The sequence below is a fragment of the Amblyomma mixtum genome, chromosome 6, assembly GCF_055824585.1.
Source record: "Amblyomma mixtum isolate Tamu chromosome 6, ASM5582458v1, whole genome shotgun sequence".
Taxonomy (NCBI): domain Eukaryota; kingdom Metazoa; phylum Arthropoda; class Arachnida; order Ixodida; family Ixodidae; genus Amblyomma; species Amblyomma mixtum.
This window is the reverse complement of record NC_143017.1, coordinates 18,877,861-18,899,117: the sequence shown is the minus strand read 5'-3', so window position 1 is coordinate 18,899,117 and position 21,257 is coordinate 18,877,861. Positions and strand designations below refer to the sequence as shown.

At 45.7% G+C, this 21,257-nt stretch overlaps 1 protein-coding gene across 2 annotated transcripts in view; it reads left to right on the top strand.

Moving 5' to 3' along the window:
* The window catches only part of LOC149338339 (glutamyl aminopeptidase-like), a 62,329-nt gene that overhangs the window by 37,017 nt on the left and 4,055 nt on the right, over window positions 1–21,257 (top strand). The window contains exons 8-14 of one of the 2 annotated variants that reach the window (XR_016283436.1): window positions 467–801; window positions 4,055–4,128; window positions 9,424–9,528; window positions 13,954–14,124; window positions 15,038–15,178; window positions 15,253–15,334; window positions 20,884–21,102. Coding sequence is in view for 1 of the 2 variants with exons in the window: in XM_089547616.1 (XP_089403742.1) it covers window positions 467–801; window positions 4,055–4,128; window positions 9,424–9,528; window positions 13,954–14,124; window positions 15,038–15,178; window positions 15,253–15,334; window positions 20,884–21,045 (1,070 nt within the window). In the remaining variant the exon portion in view is untranslated. Of the gene's footprint in view, window positions 1–466; window positions 802–4,054; window positions 4,129–9,423; window positions 9,529–13,953; window positions 14,125–15,037; window positions 15,179–15,252; window positions 15,335–20,883; window positions 21,140–21,257 lie in introns of those variants that run through there. The other variant, XM_089547616.1, reaches the window with a different exon arrangement.

Below are 21,257 nucleotides of genomic sequence, written 5' to 3'. Positions count from 1 at the left end.
AGCTACCTGTACATCCACCCTGAAACTTGGCATGACTTAATATTGCGTGGTGGCAGTAGAGGCTACCAAAGAGGGCTCAGCTTAAGTTAAGGACAACGCAGAGAGCTATGGAAAGAAAAATGGTAGGTGTAACGTTAGAGATCGGAAGCGGACAGAGTGGGTGAGAGAACAAACGCGGGTTAGTGACATCCTTGTTGAAGTCAAGAGGTAGAAGTGGGCTTGGGCAGGGCATGCAATACGAAGGCAAGATAACCGCTGGTCCTTAAGGGTAATGGAGTGGATTCCAAGAGAAGGCAAGCGTAGCAGGGGGCGGCAGAAAGTTAGGTGGGCGGATGAGATTAATAAGTTTGCAGGAATACGGTGGCCGCAACTGGCGAAGGACAGGGTTAATTGGAGAGACATGGGAGAGGCCTTTGCCCTGCAGTGGGCGTAGTCAGGCTGATGATGGTGATGATGATGATGGCAGTGGATGTGCCCCTGGGTGGACCTGCGCCCGCCTGGATCAAGGCCAACGTGAACCAGACGGGCTTCTACCGTGTCAACTACGATGCGTCTAACTGGGCAGCCCTGAGGGCACAGCTGCACGGCGACCACCGAGCCCTGTCGGCAGCTGACCGGGCCAGCCTGCTGGACGACGCCTTCACCCTGGCCAAGGCCGGGGAACTGAACCTGTCCGTGGCCCTGGACCTGGCCGGGTACCTGCACAGGGAGCGGGACTTTGCGCCCTGGGCGACCGCCCTGCCCCACCTGCTTCACCTGCAGCGCATGGGCAGCGATGCCAGCTGGCTGCCCACCCTCCAGGTACATCATCATCATCATCATTATCAGCCTGACTGCACCCACTGCAGGGCAGAGGCCATGTCTCCCATGTCACCCCAATTAACCCTGTCCTTCGCCAGTTGCGGCCGCCTTACTCCCGCAAACTTCTTAATCTCATCCGCCCACCTAACTTTCTGCCGCCCCCCTGTTACGCTTGCCTTCTCTTGGAATCCACTCCGTTACCCTTAAGGACCAGCGGTTATCTTGCCTTCGCATTACATGCCCTGCCCAAGCCCACTTCTTTCTCTTGATTTCGACTAGGATGTCATTAACCCGCATTCGTTCTCTCACCTACTCCGCCTGCTTCCAATCTCGTAACGTTACACCTATCATTTTTCTTTCCATAGCTCGCTCCAGGTACGGCACTGAATATAACAATAGATCACCGCATTTGCATGACAAAGAGGCCACTCGCATGAAAGATCAACCATTTTACGGGGGAATTGAAACTATGAAAAATCACATGCTTCTGTGGAAATCAAGGCTGACAGATACACATATGTCACATACAAGAACCATTACATGGTCAGACACTAATAGCATACCCTCAGTGTGTACGTCTAAAGAACACATCTCTGCTCCCACTTCTATACCGCATTTATGAGACACGCATGCGGGCACCAGTGGCACTTGCCCATCGAGTGCACTTACTGTGTGAACAAGGGGCGCATTTTGTTTTTTAACTTAGGGTGGAAGTTTTGAAGGTGTGGCCCATACAAGATTAAAAAAAATGTGCAACCATATTTTGTTTCTATGTTGTCTAGTCCAAAACAGGGTGCGGCCCTTACACGAAATTAAACAGCATTTCATTTAATTTAGACTGCAGTTATAATGCAGGTGATGAATACAGTCTAGTAGGTTAAGCTGATGATAGCTCTTGTTTTAAGAATGAGGGTCTCGGTCTTGACTTCTTGGTTCATGGTTTTTCTTGGACAGATTACTTCACTTCACTTTATTACCTTAAAGACCCCACTTTGGGTGTATTACATAAGGGGTGGGAGTACAAATATACATTGAATATGATTGTCCACATGATATTTACGAAGTGCATATTTAAATTGTTAACAAAATTTGATTGGCAGGCGATGGCATCAACGTCATGGGGAAGGCCATTCCAGTCTTGGAAGGCCATTCCAGACCAGCATGTCCTGTCTTGCGTGTGTTCTTGTGTCCGTGTTCTATAGTGCTTTGAGAGATGCATTTAGGCAATCGAAACACCATTCCGCCGCCGTGGTGCCTCAGTGGTTATGGTGCTCAGCTGCTGACCCGAAAGACGAGGGTTCGATCCCGGCCGCAGCGGTTGAATTTCGATGGAGGCGAAATTCTAGAGGCCTGTGTACTGTGCGATGCCAGTGCATGTTAAAGAACCCCAGGTGGTCGAAATTTCCGAAGCCCTTCACTACGACGTCCCTCATAGCCTGAGTTGCTTTGGGACTTTAAATCCTATAAACCAAATGAAACCAAAACGAAACACCATTCCAACTGGAGCCTTTTCGAAACTCAGTTGGTCTAATTAGAACCACTTCGGAACCCAATTAGTTCCAGTTGTTTTGTGTACTGGGAATTCACTGGCACACATCGTAACACCCTCACCCCCACTGGTGGCCACACCCTAGCGAGTTCACGATCTGCCATTGCCTCCATTCTGTGCGTTAGCTTCTCCACGTGTCAAGCATGGTGTCGCCAAATGTAAAAACTTGGCCATAATGCCGTCACTCATCCAGCATGCTTCACTGCAGCTCGTCACTGTGGTCCCCGGTGTCTGCTCGCAGGCCGGCTTGTAACAAGACTGCCTTGTACCTCGTGTTTAATGGCGAGGCCCGTTAGTCGGAGCTTCCCTGAACCATGGATGAATCAGAGTGTTCCTTTGGCTACTTGCCTGACAAATTTTTAGAAATTGAAAGTATAGATTTAAATTTTGTGTACAAATCTAAGTTTAAAATTAAAATTTTTTAAATATTTAAAATCCAAATTTTAAAAGTGATCTTTAAATTCAAACTAGTAATTATATTTGAATTGAAATTAAAAATAGGGAGCACTTCTACAATTCAGATATATATTCTAATTTAAATTTGTTTTTATTTATGAATACTGCGGTATTGATACAAGGTCATAGCTGGTGGGAACATACCTCAGCATAAATACAGAAATACAGGCAGGCACAAAACGAAAAAAATGCATATTACAAGCTCAGCAAAGAGAATACGTGGAAAGCTGACTAAAACAATTTAAGTGCTTTTTAAATAAATACAATATCTGCATCACAAGGCAAGCAAATTTGAATTTATGTTTCAAATTTGAAGTGTAGAATCTTTGAAAGAAACTGAAAACAAAAGCTTCAAAGTCTAAAATTTTTTTTTTGAACGGCAACTGCTCTTCTTTTCGAAAAAAAAAAAAAAATATTCACACAGCTCGGGGCATTAATCAACATGAGCCGTTATAACTTTGGCTAGGTTTCGTTTTATGGAGTTTAATGTCTCAAAGCGACTCAGTGAGGGACGCCGTAGAGGCTCTGGATAATTTCGACCACCTAGGGTTCTTTAACGTGCAGTGACATCAAATAGCACATGGGCCTCTAGCATATCGCGTCCATCGAAATGCCATCGCCGCAGCTGGGGTCGAACCCGTGTCTTTCGGGTGAGAAGCCGAGCACCATAGCCACTGAGCCACTGCTGTGGCTCTTTTATAGCTTTGTTTTAGTCATTTACGTTAACCCCACCCTCTCTCTCTTCCCTCTCGCACCTTTTCTCCACTTTTCCTCCACCTGCCAACTGTGGCAAGTGGGGGACATTTAATTTAATTTAAATACATTAAATAAAAATACCTCATATTCAGTTCAACACCTTACGATTCATGCCCTAGATTTGAGGGTAGAATGCAGAGCAATATATCTAAACCAAAGCTGTAGCAGATTTCGCCGTAAAAGAATACGATGGATGAGAGTTGCGTATTTCTCCTTGCACTAACTCCTTTTGTATGGAGAGCAGGGAACAGAAACAAGTTCGTGAACGAGAGTTTTTTTGTTGGAAAGAATTTTTGTGGTTAAGCTGGCTTTAAAAACTTTGCAAGTTGCCATTTGTGACCCGTGACGGCTCTCGCGGAATGTTTTAACCGTGTGTTAGCCTAGTTTGGTGAGTTTGGTGTTTTAGAACTTTTGCACTTTAGTCTCGTGGTGATGTGCGAAACTTAGGCCAGCCGTAGTGGGGGGGCATTGCCCTGCATTGTCCCTCTGCAGGAGCATGTGCTGTCGCTGCTTCGTCCGGTGCTGGCCGACCTGGGATGGGAGGACACGGGCTCTCACCTGGACCGGTCAGTTTCCTGCCCACTGGTGTGATGAGTGTTGCCTCACGGAGGGTGTTATTGAGGAGAGCTTCCATTGTGCGCTCTCTCTGGTGGAGGTTGGTGCTAAGCAGCTTTGCATGCGTTCATTACAAGGACCAGCCACAAGGTGGTCAGCTGAGACACCCAAAGAAGAAAGGAGGGTTAAAGTCCGTGTAAGTGGAGCTTGATAGAGCCTGGCCCACTCCAAGTGCAACTCAACAGGCAAGCGGGGTTATGCTATGGAATATCTTTAAAGGGCAACGGAAGAGTTTTTGGAATTCGATGATTTTAGCCGAGCCGAATGCTTGAAACTTGCAGGTAAAGGATGGGAAATATTTTTGCGCTAGGATTTGAAAGGTGATGTAATGGCCGACTAAAGGGGCATAGGCGTTCAGGCTTCTCTGCAGTGCACAGCGACAGGCAGAGGCCCCAGTGATGACGTCACGTACGGCGGCGCTAAGTTTCCAGCAAAGAAGAGGTTGTTTCAAGGATGAAAAAGAATGCTGTTGAAGATGAAGCTCATGAAGCATTGCTTGGCGGCATCGGAAGACGCATGGCAGCATGTAGACGAAGGCAGTGGACATCTGAAATGTAGTCAGTTATGACGTCACCACGAGTTTCCCCGCACTTCTCTAACGCAGTGAGGAGAAGAATAATAATGGCTGCGTTTGGGCGAGTTGGTTAGACATGTTAAACCTGGAAAGCGCATAAAAACAACGGACAACAGAAAGAGACAGACACACGAGCGCTTACGCGCACAAGCACTCGTGTGTCTGTCTCTTTCTGTTGTCCGTTGTTTTTATGCGCTTTCCAGGTTTAACGTGAGGAGAAGCCTGAAAATCGTCGTGGTTTCAGTCGGTGATTGCGTCGCCATTTTAAATGCTAGCGCAAAACTACTTTGCACGCATTACCAAGAAGCTTCGTAGATTCGAATTCTCGAATAACCTCGAATTGTCAAAAAACCATTTCATCCTCCCTTTAAGATAAAAGTACAGCACTAGAGTCAGAAGGGTTTCTACCAGTTGGGAAAACCAGGAATTTGAATAGTCTGGAAAATTCTGGGATAGACTTTGCGAATTGTTGCTTCTGTCTGGGAAAATTAACTGTTATTTCGTTTAAATGGAGCGCATGTGGCCGTAATACAGACTCTACCAACAAAAAAGACACGCTTCGTACAGCTTATGCACAAAACTGCTCAGCGACTGCCGGCTTCCCGTTGTGTCATTGTTCAGTCTAGGTGAGCGTTCTAGCAAAGCGGCAAAAGGCGCAGCAAAGCTTCGAATTTCGAAGTGAGTTCAGAGCAGAAGTTTCTCTGCTGTAGTGTCTGATGAGACGGTGCAGTGCAGAGAATGCACTTCGTACAGCTTGTGCACAAAACTGCTCAGCAACCGCTGGCCTCCCGTTGTGTCATTGATCAATCTAGTGGGCCGTTCTAGCAAAGCGGCAAAAAGTGTTGTGAACATTTCCTTGGCATGACCTAAAACCAGCCAAAATGTTATCAGCTACAACCTGTAGATTTTCATTCGGTGAAACATTTAAAAATACCAAAAAGCCATTAACATACCTGAAAACCTTTGTTACATGGTTCTTGTCCAATCTTCCTTTTAGCATGTTGTCAAAACAGGCCAGGTAGATGTGGGTTAAAATTGGCGCTACACTACAACCTATGCAAAGTCCTTTCTTCTGCACATACATGTCACCATTCAAGTCAATCATTGTCGCAGAAAGGTAGGCCTTGAGAAGTTCCAAAAAAAGCCCCATCCACATATGTTTTGGAACCGCACTGGATTCTTCGATGAGGTCCCGCACCACCTGAAATAGTTCACCATGGGGCACCGAGCAGTAAAGCTTCTCGATGTCAACAGAGCTGCCTGAAATTGTTTCTAGGGTACCTTGCTGCAGTGAAGAAGTCAGATCCGGAGAACTTTTTACTGCGAATGGGTCACATGGTTCAAGACTGGAAAGTTTGCTCTTTAAAAATTCTCTGACGACCTTTTTCCACGTTCCGTGCTCCATAATGATAGTCCTCAGGGGAAGCCAGCTTTGTGTGTTTTGGCTTTAAAGAACACACTGAGCTTGTTGCCTTTACATGCACTGACTGCTTCTTTCAAGATTCTTGAAGTTCAACTGGCGGAGAAGGCTCGCAATCCCTGCTTTTGCTCTTGTTGGCCTTGTCTTGGATTTGGTGAAGGTCTTCTTTGCAGCAGCCAACGCTTCTTCATTAAAGGCATCATTTAGCAAAACGACAAAGCTCCTTTGCTTGTCAGACTGCAGTAACATTAACTCTTTCCCTACCGCACCCATTGAGCATCGTTAGCCCGTTAACAATCATTTCGTGCCCCGATTTCAGAACCTTCTGCGTTGCTAATGACCACGCTGCAGATGTAGTTTGTAGGCCAGGAACCAAAGTTTTGTTTCCGATGTCGTTTTCTTTTGTCCCGCAAGGGGGCACTTTCTAACGTGCTGCGAAGAAATGAAGATGTGGACCTGCGCTTATTGCCCGCCATGTTGCCCTCTGGTGATGCCTTCGCCGCTTGACTTTGCAGCCTTCTGCGTTGCTTGCAGCCATGATGCGCATATGGCTTGTAGCCGGAGAACTGAAGTTTTGTTTTCGATATAGTTTGTTTCCCCCTGCAAAATGGCATTTCTTGAACGCACTCTGAAGGTGCGGTACCATCAAAGTCACTTGGCAGCCTCCACATGCATGCCACGCACTTTAAAACATAGCCAATCTCAGGACTCCGTTTCGTCTGCGAGTGATTTAATCGATGTCCTGTGCGACAACGAGCCTGAAGGTGTTGCAAGGCAGTGAAGATGATTCAAGATAGAAATTAATTTTTTTTTGCACAGAGTGGCCAAAGGAGTAACACACATTTTGCATATTTCAGAAAATTTTAAATATTTTTTTCTTTCTAAATACAAGCGTGTCTTTACAAGTTTTGTTCCTAAAATCTCGTTTTTAGCAAATAAAATTTCTTGCTGCTACACGCAATTTGTTTTTTAAACTTATATGAATAGAAAGCACCTTTTCTCAGCTCTGTTTTTGGGTATTGCAATAAATATTGAATGCAATAGTTTTTACAGAAAAAAATGTATTGAAACCTTCAGAAAGTGGTCACTTTCCCCATGGTAAGGCAATAGTTAAGCCTTCAGCCTGGAAGTAATTGACGATGGGAAGCAATACATTATTGTTCTTTTCTTTTCCGTTTTTGTCTAGCTGTGCCCGAAGAAGGCAGTCAGCGCCCTCTGAAATGCACCTAGTCCTCTCTTGTGAAGGTGTTTGTCTGCGATGTGCCGTACTATGTCTATCAGCTCATGGCTAGCGAATGGGGGTGCTAAGCTGTACTTCGGACCTCTTCGAAGTAGGTTGTCGTAGGTGATTGGAATCCTTGCGCCATGCAGACAAGGTGAGGATCGCGAGGGGTTTAACGTCCCAAAGCGACTCAGGCTATGAGGAACGCCGTAGTGAAGGGCTCCAGGAATTTTGACCTCCAGGGGTTCTTTAACGTGCACTGACATCGCACAATACACGGGTCTCGAGAATTTCGCCTCCATCGAAATTGGACCGCCGTGGCCGGGGTCGAACCTGCGTCTTTCAGGTCAGTAACCGAGCGCCATAACAATGACTTACCCTTGCCGCTATGCAACAGCTATCTCTTGCTGTCTGGCTACCTACTGCATACATACAAAGCGTTGGCTTATAAAGAAACACTCAAAAATACTTTCCGCCCATCCTGCTCTTATTGACTGTTTATGTCATTATTTATTTTCAGTTGTCACACTTTATGTTACCACGTTTTCGATTTTGTTTACTTTTTGTGGAAGTACTACTTTTGAATGAATACAACGTAACTACGAATATAATGCCAGTTTGATTCCATGTAAAAACCAAAGCTTTGCACAAACACGGTGTCACCTCTTGCAGGCTCAGTGTCATTTAAGAGGCAACAGGAGGGGAGCCATCCCACTTCCCTCCATGCATACTTAAATACCCTATAGCTACTGCCCCTAGTCACCCTTTAAGAAGGAGCCAAGCCGGCTTCACAACGTCGTGTTTTAAATTAAAAAATTTCTTGGTTGGAAGCGTGTCAGAGTTTATTATAAGTCATCAAACCTAACCAGACAGGCATATTTAATTTCCAGACATAGTCAAGTGCTGCAAAACCGCCCATGCAGAGTCTCACCGCTGCCATGCTGCAAGCATTTGGCCTTTTCTTCCCTTCTTTGCTCATCGCTGCACTTTTACTAGCTTGACTTTATCAGTGAACTGTACCACCTTCTATCTTCAATCACAGCCAGCTTTACTTTTTTTTTTGTTGTTTTTTCGTGCGCGCCGCGCGCTTTGCCTCACGGCCCCAAGATTTTTGAAAAGTTAGCTTCTTCTTGCGCTCCTGAGCTAGATGGTGAAGCCATCTTAAAAAAAAAAAAAAAACGCCGCTTTACTGTTTTTGAACATTGGCCTCGCGATCCTCGACCTCGCGCGTACCGCGATGTCATCATTCTGCGGGAAGTATGTCGCTGCGGCCGGATGCCCTTTACTACAGGTGTTTCTTGTAAAAAAATTGTTTACTATGAATGAAAAAAAAATCTACAGTCGTCAATGGAAGGCAGAATTGGACTGCAATTTCACCTCACTGATCCGAGTTTTTACTATGTCCGAGTTTACTGTAGCGGGGTTCTTCTGTACCACACGGTGACCCATGTAAGCTAAGGCCTTGCACATCATCACAAAAAAAGAAAACATGCGAGTAAAGGTTCGGAGTGTATGCTCCTTTAAGATGATCTGTCTGCTTCATGCCCGGGGTCCCTCTTAGCTTATTTATTTTATTTTAGTATACAGCAAGCCAAAGTTGGCCCAAGCAGGAGGGGCATACAACTAAAAAAAAAACCTATAAAAGCATCAGCTACAACACCGCAAGTCAATAAACAGGACACAAATCCAGACTCATCAAACAACGACACTAGGAGCCGTACAATAAATTCTCCAGCTCCTTCTCAAAATACTTAGATTTGCGTAGACCCGAAGGAAGACTATTCCACTCTGCGACAGTATTCAGGAAAAAACTGTGCTTGAACCCATTAGTTCATGCGAAAATTGGTGCTAATGACTGCTCATGTACATGTCATGTTCTCCTAGTGCTCGCCAGTTTCACACAATCAGGAAGATCTGCCTTGAGATTTGCAGACATGTAATTACGAAGCAGTTCTAGACGGGTGACTTTTCTTCGTATTGCCCAAGCAGTAGAAAGCGCACATGTTCTGCCCATCCCCCCCTTGCTGCAGGAAGCTGCGAGCTGAAGCCCTGAATGCTGCCTTCGAGCTGGAAGACGAGCAGGTGCTGCAGGAGGCCAGCCGCCTCTTCCGTCTCTGGATGAACGGCCAGGAGAGGTGAGGGGGGGGGGGGGGGGAGAACACAGGCCTGGTACGCAGGCCCCACAGAGGAGTGGAGGGTGAAGAGGCGGGACTGTGTAAACACAGGATTTAAATAAAGATTAGAAAATGCTCGAGGATAAGAAAGTCAGAAATACAAATGAAATAGATGGCTTATGGTTTATGGCGTTTAACATCCCAAAGCGACTCAAGCTATGAAGGACACCGTAGTGAAGGGCTCCAGAAATTTTGACCACCTGGGGTTCTTTAACATGCACTGACATCGCCCGGTATACGGGCCTCTAGAATTTCGCCTTCATCGAAATTCAGCCGCCGCGGCTGGGATCGAACCCGCGTCTTTCGGGTCAGCAGCTAAGCGCCATAACCACTGAGCCACCATGGTGGAACAAATGAAGTTGAAGAATAACAATACTCAAACAACTTCTGCACAAACAATTAGTCAAAAAGTGTAAATGGAAAATCAGGACCAAACCAAGAATAAGGAGTAATGAATGCAGTTGTAAACATATTGCTAAGACAGGTTAATAACCCTGTGAAGCGAGGCATCGAAAACATGGGATAAATGTAATGATTATGAACTTTCAGGATTTCACCACTGATGGTCTCTTCAGTTGAGAAATGTAGAAAACTGGGAGATTTAGTGAAGAAAAGATCATTACAGCAAAATTAAATAATGAATTTCATTAACTTTCAAATGCCTAAGGGCAATAAAGGGGCAGGATAGTCCTCAGCGCACACAGTAAATCAAGAGCAAATTTCAGAACTGCTCCAGCACCAGCCAGTGTGGCATTACGACTACAGGAAGCTTGGGCTGTTTTGTCATTAGGGTTAGCTTTCGCGTGACTTTATCCTTCAGTAATGTAGTTGACTCTTTGACGTTGCTTTGATAAATGTGTTCAAAACAAATGTTAAAAAAAAAACACTAGGAGGGCGCCTGATCACCATTAGCTGTGACAGTGCAGTAGCTTAAGAAGTTTGTCATTTCCACTCCAACCACCATGAGGTGGCGTATTCCTCTGTCTGCATCAGAACCTCCCCCAGGCGAAAATCGTAACTGGTCAAAGTGGTTTAAGGAACAATTTCCCAGTTGATTCCAGTTGTTTCCAGTTGGCTCCCAGCTGAATTCCAGTTGCATCCAACTGGTATCCAACTGGAATCAACTGGGAAATTGTTCCTTAAACCAGTTAGACCGTTAGACCAGTTGCGATTTTCTCTTCATATGTGAGCCACATTTCGGCCTTATCCTTCCTACAAGTTGCTCTGCCACCTGGCAACCATGGTACCTTACAGCTGGCTCCTCTGTGAGCCACCTTTGGCAGGTGGCAGAGCATGACATCGCCAGGAGACAGGAGGCTCTTATGCGGTCGTAGTAGGAGCCAAAACGTCCAACCCCTAGAAATACTGTATTGCAGTGAAGCACTTGTTTTTCCAGGTTCCTTCTATATCGCCTCTGGCATGCAGCCATTGAGAGGCATATAGCTTGAGAGACAATTATTGAGAGGCATATAGCTAACCCTAAGTAATATCCATATCAGTTTTTAGAATTTTGAAAATGTGGCTACCCTCAGCATTGTGGCCCAACAATTTTTTTTATTTCGCCAAGTTACATGCATTAGAGACGTTGCTTTGCCTGCAAGCTTCTCAAAAACGCATGTATTTTAGTGCGATGTAGCAAAATTTGTTGGGCCACAGCGACAAGGGTAAACATGTTTTCGAAATTCTAAAACCTTATATGGATAATACTTACGGCGGGCTATATGCCTCTATATATTTAAGGAGCTTAACAGTAATAGTTAAAAAGCTGACAAAGCTATGCTGAATAAAACGCTCTTGTAACTCAAAAAGCCTATTCTTAAAAATTGTGTAAAATGCAAGTGTGTGTGTTTGTTTACCATTTTTCCTTGACTGCAAGCCTGGTGTGCAAGTGTGTGAGCATGCAGTGTAGCACCTAACTTTGTGAAGCTCTAGTAGAAAGAAATTACTATCTTTTTCGATTAAGCACGCATATCTAGAGTAAAATGTTTGGAGAAATTTAAGTTTGATTTTACTGATACCCTGTAGCCTAATGGTCGTCATCACACGCAGCTGTTTCTGCAGTGTTTGAGATGGATGTTTATGTGTTTTAAGGGCCCCACCTCGGAAGTTCACTGTCCCTGTTAAATTGTGCGTGCCCGTGAGCAATGGGAATTCAGATCCCCACAGTTGCTGAGTGCATGTTTTGGCTTCCTCGCTGCTGAACAACTTTCTTTTGTGGGCACAAGTTTGCCGAAATAAATAGTTTTATCTCAGCGCCGGCTTTCTTGTCTGTTATCTGCATCTCAGCCATGCCTGCCATCACAGCCATGTGACGCTAGTGTGGTATGTTCAGCTGGCTGGTGCTAAAATGTCATTTCAGGCACTCGTAAATGTCTGTCATCCCATTTTCCATGCCAAATGCCACACCACTCTGACATGCAGGCAGCTTTGTAAAGCTGAGAATGTTGTCACGCAGTGGTGATGACAGTATAGCAGTCAGGAAGACAGCGAAATGGCTTCCAAAAGAAACTCTTTATGGGATTGATTTGCGCCCATAAGGAAGAGAAAAACTTGGCACCGTGATAGCAACAAGTACGCTTGGTGGTTGTCGAACAGATTCGCTACTGCTTTTGTCCGCGCTCAACTTAAAGCTGACAATGGACTTTAGAGATAAGACATCAAAAGCAACCCATGTGGAAGCTTCTGATGAAGCTGTATAGCTTTCCTTTGTAGCTCATGGCTGCACTTGGGTGGAAGCTAATGAGTACTCACCACTTTCTTATTACGCCAAACATTATCTTATGCAGTTGTTTTTTCTTCTGCTTTTCTAATCAATTAGCTTTAAGCGATGACTTATGCAGTAGTAAAAATTGATCAACACCACAAAATAAATAAATAAATTAAAAATCCCCTGTACCCCTTGGTTTCTGTGGCTGTTGGCTTCTCTCATATTTATAACGAGCCCCTCATTCCCCTTTCCTCGTCTGCTTAATTGCATGGGAATGTTAGCTATTAACTCTAAACGTTTTGCCACTGTTATATATTCAGTGTTATTTTAATGTTCATGTCATAGCTATAAAACAACATTAACATTCTAAATGTTATAATGTTCAGATCTTATCTATAAATGCAGATTGCGCGTGTCTCTGGCACATATAAAAAAGGTGACAAAAATGACCTCGGCAACTATAGACCCATCTCTGTGCTACCGGTATTTTGTAAACCACTTGAAAAACTAATCCACGGACGCTTTGCTAAGGTTGAGACAAAACCACACATAATAACTGACTCACAGTATGGTTTTCGCAAGCATCGCTCTACAGAGCTTGCGCTGTTAGATCAGAAAGAATACATATTAAAACACCTCGATCAACATGAATTAGTTATCGGCATTTTCATAGCTTTTACAAAAGCCTTTGAATGCTGAACCATCAACTACTAATCCAAAAGCTTGATTGTTAGGTTTTCGAGGTCACGCAGGATCTCTCATGCAGTCCTATTCGAGTAATCTCAGACAACAAGGCATCAGTAATAAAGGGTATTTATCAGAAATAAAACCGCTTTGCCTAGGTGTTCCAACTACCACAATCTCAAATAGCAGCTGCATGTGGCTGGGATTGTTCGAGATGAACCTAGTTTCAGCTGTGTACGTTGTTGTGCTGGCGCCCACATTCCGCTGGCCTCTCTGGAAACCAGTGTTGTGCGCTCGCCATCGCGCAAAGCAAGCCCAGACTCTCATCGGACATGTCGCGGCTTGCAGTGTGAATCATCCCGCCTCGCCGGCGCAGACCCTTCCTCCTCCCCCTCCTCACCGTCGGTTTGAACTCCTACGACGCTTCGCCGGTCGCCCGTTCCAGACTGCAAGCCTTCAACGGCCGGGCGCCTCTCGACCATTCGTCTAATTTGAACGGTGGCCAGTGCCATGACCTGATTGGAGGATTCAAACTGCTGGCTGCCGCAACGGACTCCGGCGGCTATAAAAACGGAGCCGCGCTGAACCCGCGCAGCAGACGGGCAGCAGAAGAGCCATCACGCCGGAGCTGCACTCGCCGCCGGGGCCGCCCTTCTTCTTTGAGCTAGCCCATGGTGCTCTTGGCCCTTGTATCATGTAAAAGCCCTTGTACATACTGTACATAAAAGTCCTTTGACTCACCGCCGCCTCGACCGTTTCTCGGCTCGGAGGCCCAGTCCCAACAGTGGTGGCAGCAGTGGGATGCCCCAGTCCCAACAACGTGCAGCCTCGAGCATAAACAAACAGTGGTGCCAATAGGGCTACCTTACAAACAGTGCTTCCAATATGGCTACCTTTAAAACCTATGTGGAGAATCTGCTCTGCGATTGTGGCATGTGACAAGCACAGGGTGGCCCTGCCTTACTTCTTCGCGCCACCCTTTGCTGCTGCTGCAGGGTGGTGGGTGCCAACCTGAAGGATGTGGTGTACCGAGCAGGGGTGCGGCGGGGCGGCCGGCGGGAGTGGCAGTACTGCTGGCAGCGCTACCTCTCATCCCAGGTGCCAGCCGAGAAGGCCCTGCTGCTCCAGGCCCTGGGGGCCTCCATCAGCCGCTGGCAGCTACTCCAGTGGGTGTTCTATTGTATCAGAGCTTGAGTATTCCACATTTGTGTACTGGTGCACGTCAGGTGTGTACCTTTGATTTTGTGAAACATTCGCTCACTGTGCAGAGCTAACGTAGCGCGAGTTGCTGCACAGCAGGCCCGTTAGTTGTTGGCAGCCACAGGAGAGTTTGCAAACTGCATTTAGGTGCACTATTGTGCATCTTTGTCGTGAAGACTTCAAAATATGTTCCCGCCTCAACCGCTGGCTCATTTATGCTGAAAACTGCGCACAGATCTCGTGTATTGCGCTAACTTTTGTCTCATATTAAGTCTGACAAAGTCTGACCTGTTTCAGCTGTGCATGATGCGAACCTGTAATCATCTGCGGTGATGTCAACGAACTGAAAGCTGCCAGCGCTGCCGCCGAAGGGCAGCGGTGGCACTGTTAAAGAACCTATTCACCTTGTAACACTTGGCTTGGCACCTTCCGCACTGTGGCTTTTTCATCTGCAGACAACAGATGGCACCACCTCTGCCCTTCGGCAAAAACCTGGCATTAACAACTTTCAGTTCCTCAGCCTTGGCACAGAGTGTTACTGGTTTATATCATGCGGGGATGTATCACGTAAGTACTGTTGTCAAACTTAATGTAAGACGAAAGTCACTGTAGTAGCCAAGCTGTGTGCGCTGCGGCAGCAGCTTAGGTGAGCAAATTTTAAAAAGCCTTCATGATAAAGGTGCACAAAACTGTATAGCTTTGTTGCAAGAAGGGCAGCAGAGGCGCTGCCAAAGCTTGTTCCTGATGGAAATGAAAGTGAGTGTGCGCTTTGCAACTCGGACCATCCCTGCAGTGGGCAGACATCTTTTTCGAGAGGGTGCCAATGTTCCTAGCAGAGTGGGGTTAGAAGGGGGGGCCCTCTGTGTGGCTGTGCTGCAGGTACCTGCAGTTCTCGCTGGATCCCGACAAGGTGCGTGCCCAGGACACGCACACCGTCCTTGGCGTGGTGGCTGCCAACAGTGCGGGCCACCTGCTCACCTGGCACTTCCTCAAGAGCCACTGGGACGCCATCTATGGCCTGTGAGCAGCCTCCTCCTCAGCACTGCAGGGGGGGGCATCTCTCTCACGAGAGCGTTTCCTCCGTTTCACTGCAGCTTCAAGGAGACCACGTTTTCCCTGGACAGCATCCTCTCAGCCCTGCTGCCGAGCTTTCACACAGAGTATGACTACCAAGAGGTATGACTACGAAGAGTATGACTACGAAGAAGCACAAAAGCATTCCCACAGTAGGAACCAAGGATAGAAAAAAACTGTGATGCTCCCACCAAAGTCTCATAGGAAAACTGGCGACAACTCGACGCCTTGAAGAAGATGCTGAGTTGGCACCAAAAAGTCCATTCTCCCGTGAGACTTTGGTTAGAGTATCACTTTTTTTCTCTTTAATTCACCTCCCGACCAGGTATATTTGCATCGAAATGTTCCAGTAGCGACTCAGCACCACTCACTTGAACAGCCTTGTTGGAATGGGTCAGTCAGTCCATTTGAATGCACTTCTCAGAGATGAAGAGCACCCGAGCCGCTGATGCAGCTTGTCGCTTTGCTTCTTTTTTGTGTTGTGTGGGCACCATTTTAATTTGCTTGACGTCCAGCTAAATGAGCCATCTTATTCATGCATGCTGCAATACAGCAAAGGCATTTTCGCCGTATTTTGCGGAGCTGAGAAGGTAAATCTATCTACACATCGCAAGACACAGCAAGCTCACTATTTATTTATTTATTTATTTATTACCTCAAAGGCCCCGGTTGTGGGGCATTACATGAGGGATGGGTGGATTACATGCAGTTTATATAATATAAAGATTACAGAGTACATAAAGATCAGGATACATAAAGATTACAGGATACATAAAGATTACTGATTACATAAGGATGGCCTCAATCGTTTTCTTGAAGTCGATGCAGTTGACGATGAGTATGGCTTCCGGCGGCAGATCGTTCCAGTCCCGAGATGATATGACAAAAAAAGAACGGAAATGAGATGTAGTTCTTGCAGCGGGTGGGTATATGGCCTTGATGTGGTTGTTGCGGCTAGAAGGACGATGAGCTGTTGATATGATAGATGATCCTAAAGGTGAATGATAGAACTTGTGGAATAGGCATAGTCGAGATATTTTTCTTCTAGTTTCAAGGTTAGGCAAGGATGCTCTGGATTTTAAAGAGGACACGCTAGTATAGTAAGAGTAGTCGCAATAAATAAAACGGATAGCGCGGTTTTGAACTTTTTCAAGGATTATAGAAAGGTTAGATTGATGAGGATCCGATACTGCTGATGCGAATTCTAGTTTAGGTCGGACAAATGTTTTATAAGCTAATAATTTGATAGAAGGGGTAGTAAAATGAAGATTTCGACGTAGGAAGCCAAGGGTGCGGTTAGCGTCGTTAGCGATGTTCGTGATATGCGAAGACCATGTTAGGGTATGAGTTAAGGTGATGCCAAGATACTTACAGGAAAGAACAGATGATACTTCAGAACCGAAAAGAACATATTTTGAAGGAATATGGGATTGCCTGCGATGAAAAGAAATCATGCATGTTTTAGTAATATTAAGGGACATTAGCCAATGCTTGCACCAAGTTTCGATTTGGGTTAGATCAGTTTGGAGGGTGTCAGAGTCAGTTCTGCTGGTAATAAGGCGGTAGATTACACAGTTGTCGGCAAATAATGCACTCAGGCAAACAAGAACTTTGTGCATAATGTGATCCCCTTTGCCTATGTTACTGCACAGGAGAGCGCATCATGAATTGATGTTTGAAAAGCCCCTGTGTTTCAATGGACCAGTTCACTATGACGCACAAGAGCACATGTGCAGAACCTTTTGCTTTTTTCTCTTCTGCACAGCAGCATCTGTGCGACCGCCGTATGTAACTTTAAAGGACAGAAAACACTGCATAGCAAAACAAAAATCACGTGCATTCCTCGCATGAAGGCTTCAAATGCTCTAATATAATACATAGCTCAGGACCGGACTCTGACAACGCTGCTAAATGATGAAAAACTCTCAACAACACAAGGAATCACTTTGTTTTAAGCTGTGAACACATCTTTATGCAGTGGATGTCAGGGAAATCCCATATTTTGCGGTGTATTTCACTTTTTTTATTTTTTATCGGTGCTTTTCATACAGTGGTACAGCGCGCCTGGACTGCGCATAATGAGCATAGGAGAATGAGTCGTTGTTGTTAAGGCTTGGTGGGCTGTTGGAGGGATTTGTTTATTATTATTTATTTATTTACATACACTGCTGTCTCGCAGAACAAGACATTATGAGAGTGGGCGCATACACACAATGATCACAAGTAGCGAGAAGTGTGCAAAGGAAAGCAAAGAGAATAAAACTCTATCACATATGATTTTGTAGTTGATTGACAAATTCGTCATGCATGCGCCTGTCAGCAAGAGAGGGAAGCAATAAGATGGTGGCATGTGTTGAGGGCAAGAAATTGTGGTCATAACGGCGATAAATAAATCTGATTTCTTTTTCTTGAACGGACCCAAGTAGTTTTATACCGCATTGATGATAGGGTGACCTAACGGCAGAGGCACAATCAAGAAGTATAGCTTTTCTGTATAGCTTCTGCCCAGTCTTGGCGACTTCACCACAATGGGCCATGGCCACGCTCAGGTAGGTGTGCGCTCTGCTCCGCACAAACCGGCAGTTTCACAGCAGGCGATGGCGCTTTATGACGTCAGTCAGGCTGGCCGTCGCCACCAGTGGGAGGGGCTTAGAGCCGATAACTTCAAATTACAATTTATAGCTCAAGTGCTTGTGTAGAACCCTACTCCTTTTTTAAGTACGCAGAATAACGTCGTGGCTAGTAGCTGCAACGTAACAGCACAGTTTGTTGGTAGACCATGTCGTGTCCCCTTTAATTAAGAAATGCTAGGAAAAATGATATTAAGGACTTTGTAATAAAATTTAGCCAAAACAAAACGTAAAATTTTATAATGTTTTGGCGCTACCTGGGTTGCCACCTCGTGGAAACGGGTTGTGCCTGCGTGTCACCTTGGTGCACTTGTGCATGCACTCCCAGACACGTACCCTTTGGAGTGTGTGGGGGTAGGGGTCTCAGTCCTAAAGGAGATGCCTCGACTTAGCGTGGCAAGCTCAGCCAGAGCCAGAAACCTGCTACCAAGTGACTGGGGTGGGGGGTGTCGTTTGGTGCCCAGCTTTCCCCAGTCGCAAGCCAGAGAATGGGTTGGAGCCAAAGGTTCACAAACAAAATAAACTTTGTACAGCAAAGAGACATAATAGAGGATTTTCTAATCACTCGGTCATACAAACACATGCAAAAAGATTAAGATTACTAAGCAACTCACGCAAAGTAGCACTAGAAAGCGGCTACAGTACAAGAGAGATATATTGCACCTAAAGTGCACTAACACACGAGAGAGAGGTGAACGAAAATAAATTTGTTCACCACACACTGTGACAGTCTGACGACCAGAGGATCCAACGGGCCATCCTAAAGACAGGCATATGTGCTGCCTCGCTGGTCTGTGGCTAGGCAAGTGGTGCGGGCACGCTTCTTCGAACCTGAAACAGTGGCATGGGCTGACTGACAGCGCTGAGCGTCCTTCATATATAGGCACGTGCCATGTCTCTTCGTTTCTTTGCGCCAGGGCATGTGCTCACATGCACACAGTATTAACTGACTGTAGATTTGCACTCTCATCCTTGTGCCGGGCGCATGTCGGTGTTGGTCAGGCCGGTGGAGACTGGTTCCCAGAAAATTCGAGTCTCTTCTTTCCGACCCGCCGGCACGCAAGCGGAGTGGAAAGGGCATCACTTAGCTCGCTCGAGGCTACTCGCTGTCTGTCAGCAATGAGTAATATTTTCTCCGAACTTCTCGAATAATTGACGGCGTGCGTGGACATGATTCCTTTCACACCACACCGTGCCAGCAAACAAAGTGGAGAGGGTAGCAACATGCACAAGGTTGCGTGCTCTCTAGGGTTCTTTTCTGTGATGTTCCAGAATTCTCTGTGGTGCATGCTGGCAAGGTTGCTTGCGCGCTGTGCCAGCTTTTGAAATGTGCACCAAATTTTGGGACACTGTGGCATTCACGTGCATGTGCTCTCAACCAGCTTTCTGTGTAGCAGACGAAGTTTCAGGCTCTCTAGAAGGCGCCTCCTCTTGTGAAAAAAGAGATTAATGATGGTAATATGAATCTATCTTTGAGGCAGCCAGACGGGTCCAAGTTGGCGAGCCAGCTTAGTGCGTGATTGGCAGTCACAACTTTGAAATGCCTGCCGTACAAGTGAATGCAAAATTTAGACGTAGCCCACACTGTTGCAAGGCCCTCCTGTTGTGTCATGGGATAGCTTCTGCCTTTGACAAAGAGTGGCTGGCGTACACTGTTACTCTTTCAGTTCTTTACTTTGTCTTGTCTGCATTAAACATCTTGAACAAGTCCTTACTTGCGGCAGTAGACCATTTCCTTGAGCAGTATGATGCTCTTGTCGCATATTTTGCCACTGCTCTTTCTGAAGACAGACACCTAGCTTCAGAAAACATTCTCTCGATACTTCAAGATCTACTCAACAAGTTGTCTCTGCAGTTCTTTACCTTTCTGTTTTGCCTGCGTTAAACATCTTGAACAAGTTTGAACCGATGGAACATGTTTCAGCCGATGAACGCTGGTTAATAAAATTGGCATATAGTTAAGTGGTGGAGATTAGCTATGTTTCTTGAACACTAGAATGACATTTCCAATCAGCCAGATGTGTGCTAGATAGAAAAAAGAAAGCGACTACTGAAAATGAGAAATAACATGATACTACAAAGGTTTTTGGTGTTTGTGGCGATTTTAGCGTTACTGCCATCAACACCCGCTGATAAAGAATTGACTTGTAAGTGTGTGATCTTAGCGATGCTGAACGACTCAAAGATGATGTTTTGCTCAGGATAGTACCTTTAAGGGGGGACACTGGAAGTAACAGTTACGAAATCTTCAGGGAATATGTATTTTTGTGTGCCGATTCTAGATATGTCATTTCATTTCATGTAAAACAATTCCTTGAGCACTTATGCACTTTTTATGCAAGTATTTTGCGGAGAGTTTTGAAGAAAATTTGCTGCGGGAAACTCGCTGAAATGTATGCCATTGGGTTCTCTTGACACCAAGGAATACAATAAAGGTGAAATTGTCTTCCTGCCTATCATAAAACTTAAGTTATAGGTTTTGAAGTTGTCGCTTCAGAAATGAGAATAAAAGTGTGTATTCCTGTTTCTGAAGTGGCAGCTTCAGTACCCTATTACTCAAGTTCTATGACAGCCAGGATGATAATTTTACCCTTATTGCATTCCTTGGTATCAAGAGAACCCAATGGCATACATTTCAGCGAGTTTCCCGCAGCAAATTTTCTTCAAAACTCTCCGCAAAATACTTGCATAAAAAGTGCATAAGTGCTCAAGGAACTGTTTTACATGAAATTAAATGACATGACTATAATCAGCGCACAAAAATACATGTGCCCTGAAAATTTCAAAACTATGACTAAATTAATAAAATTTTCTTTTCAAGACCGGTGTCCCCCCTTAAGTCTGACAGATTTCTTAGACAAAAATATAAAGAAAAAAGTGCCAAGCATGGTGGCACCCAGCACCACCCCGTTTCGAAAGGGATGCTCCTAACATTAATTGGGGGCAGGCTTGCTTCTCAGTGACTGGCATCGAGGTACTTCAGCAGTGACACAGGCCCTGCCCTGGTGTGTGTGCCTGCAGGTGAAGCAGTTCTTTGGCCAGGTGGAGCTACAGTCGGGTCGGCTGGCCCTGGACCAAGCCCTGGAGCGGATCCGTTCAAACATCTTCTGGGTTGAGCACGTGGAACCCCAGCTGCGCCACTGGCTGGAGCAGTACGCACAGCTGCCACTGACCACGAAATAGGCCACAAGAAACTGCTATCGGACACATCTTTCTTGATTGCCATACCGCAGCTTTCTGGTGGGATATCCTTCAGTTAAAAAGCTTATTGATGGCACCGTTCGGAATTCCTTTCCTACCATGCACCGAACCTGGGGTAGTGCCGTGCGACATGGTAATGCTGGTTTGTATGCACAGTGTGTGGAAAACTCGGATATACTTCAAGCATGAGCGCA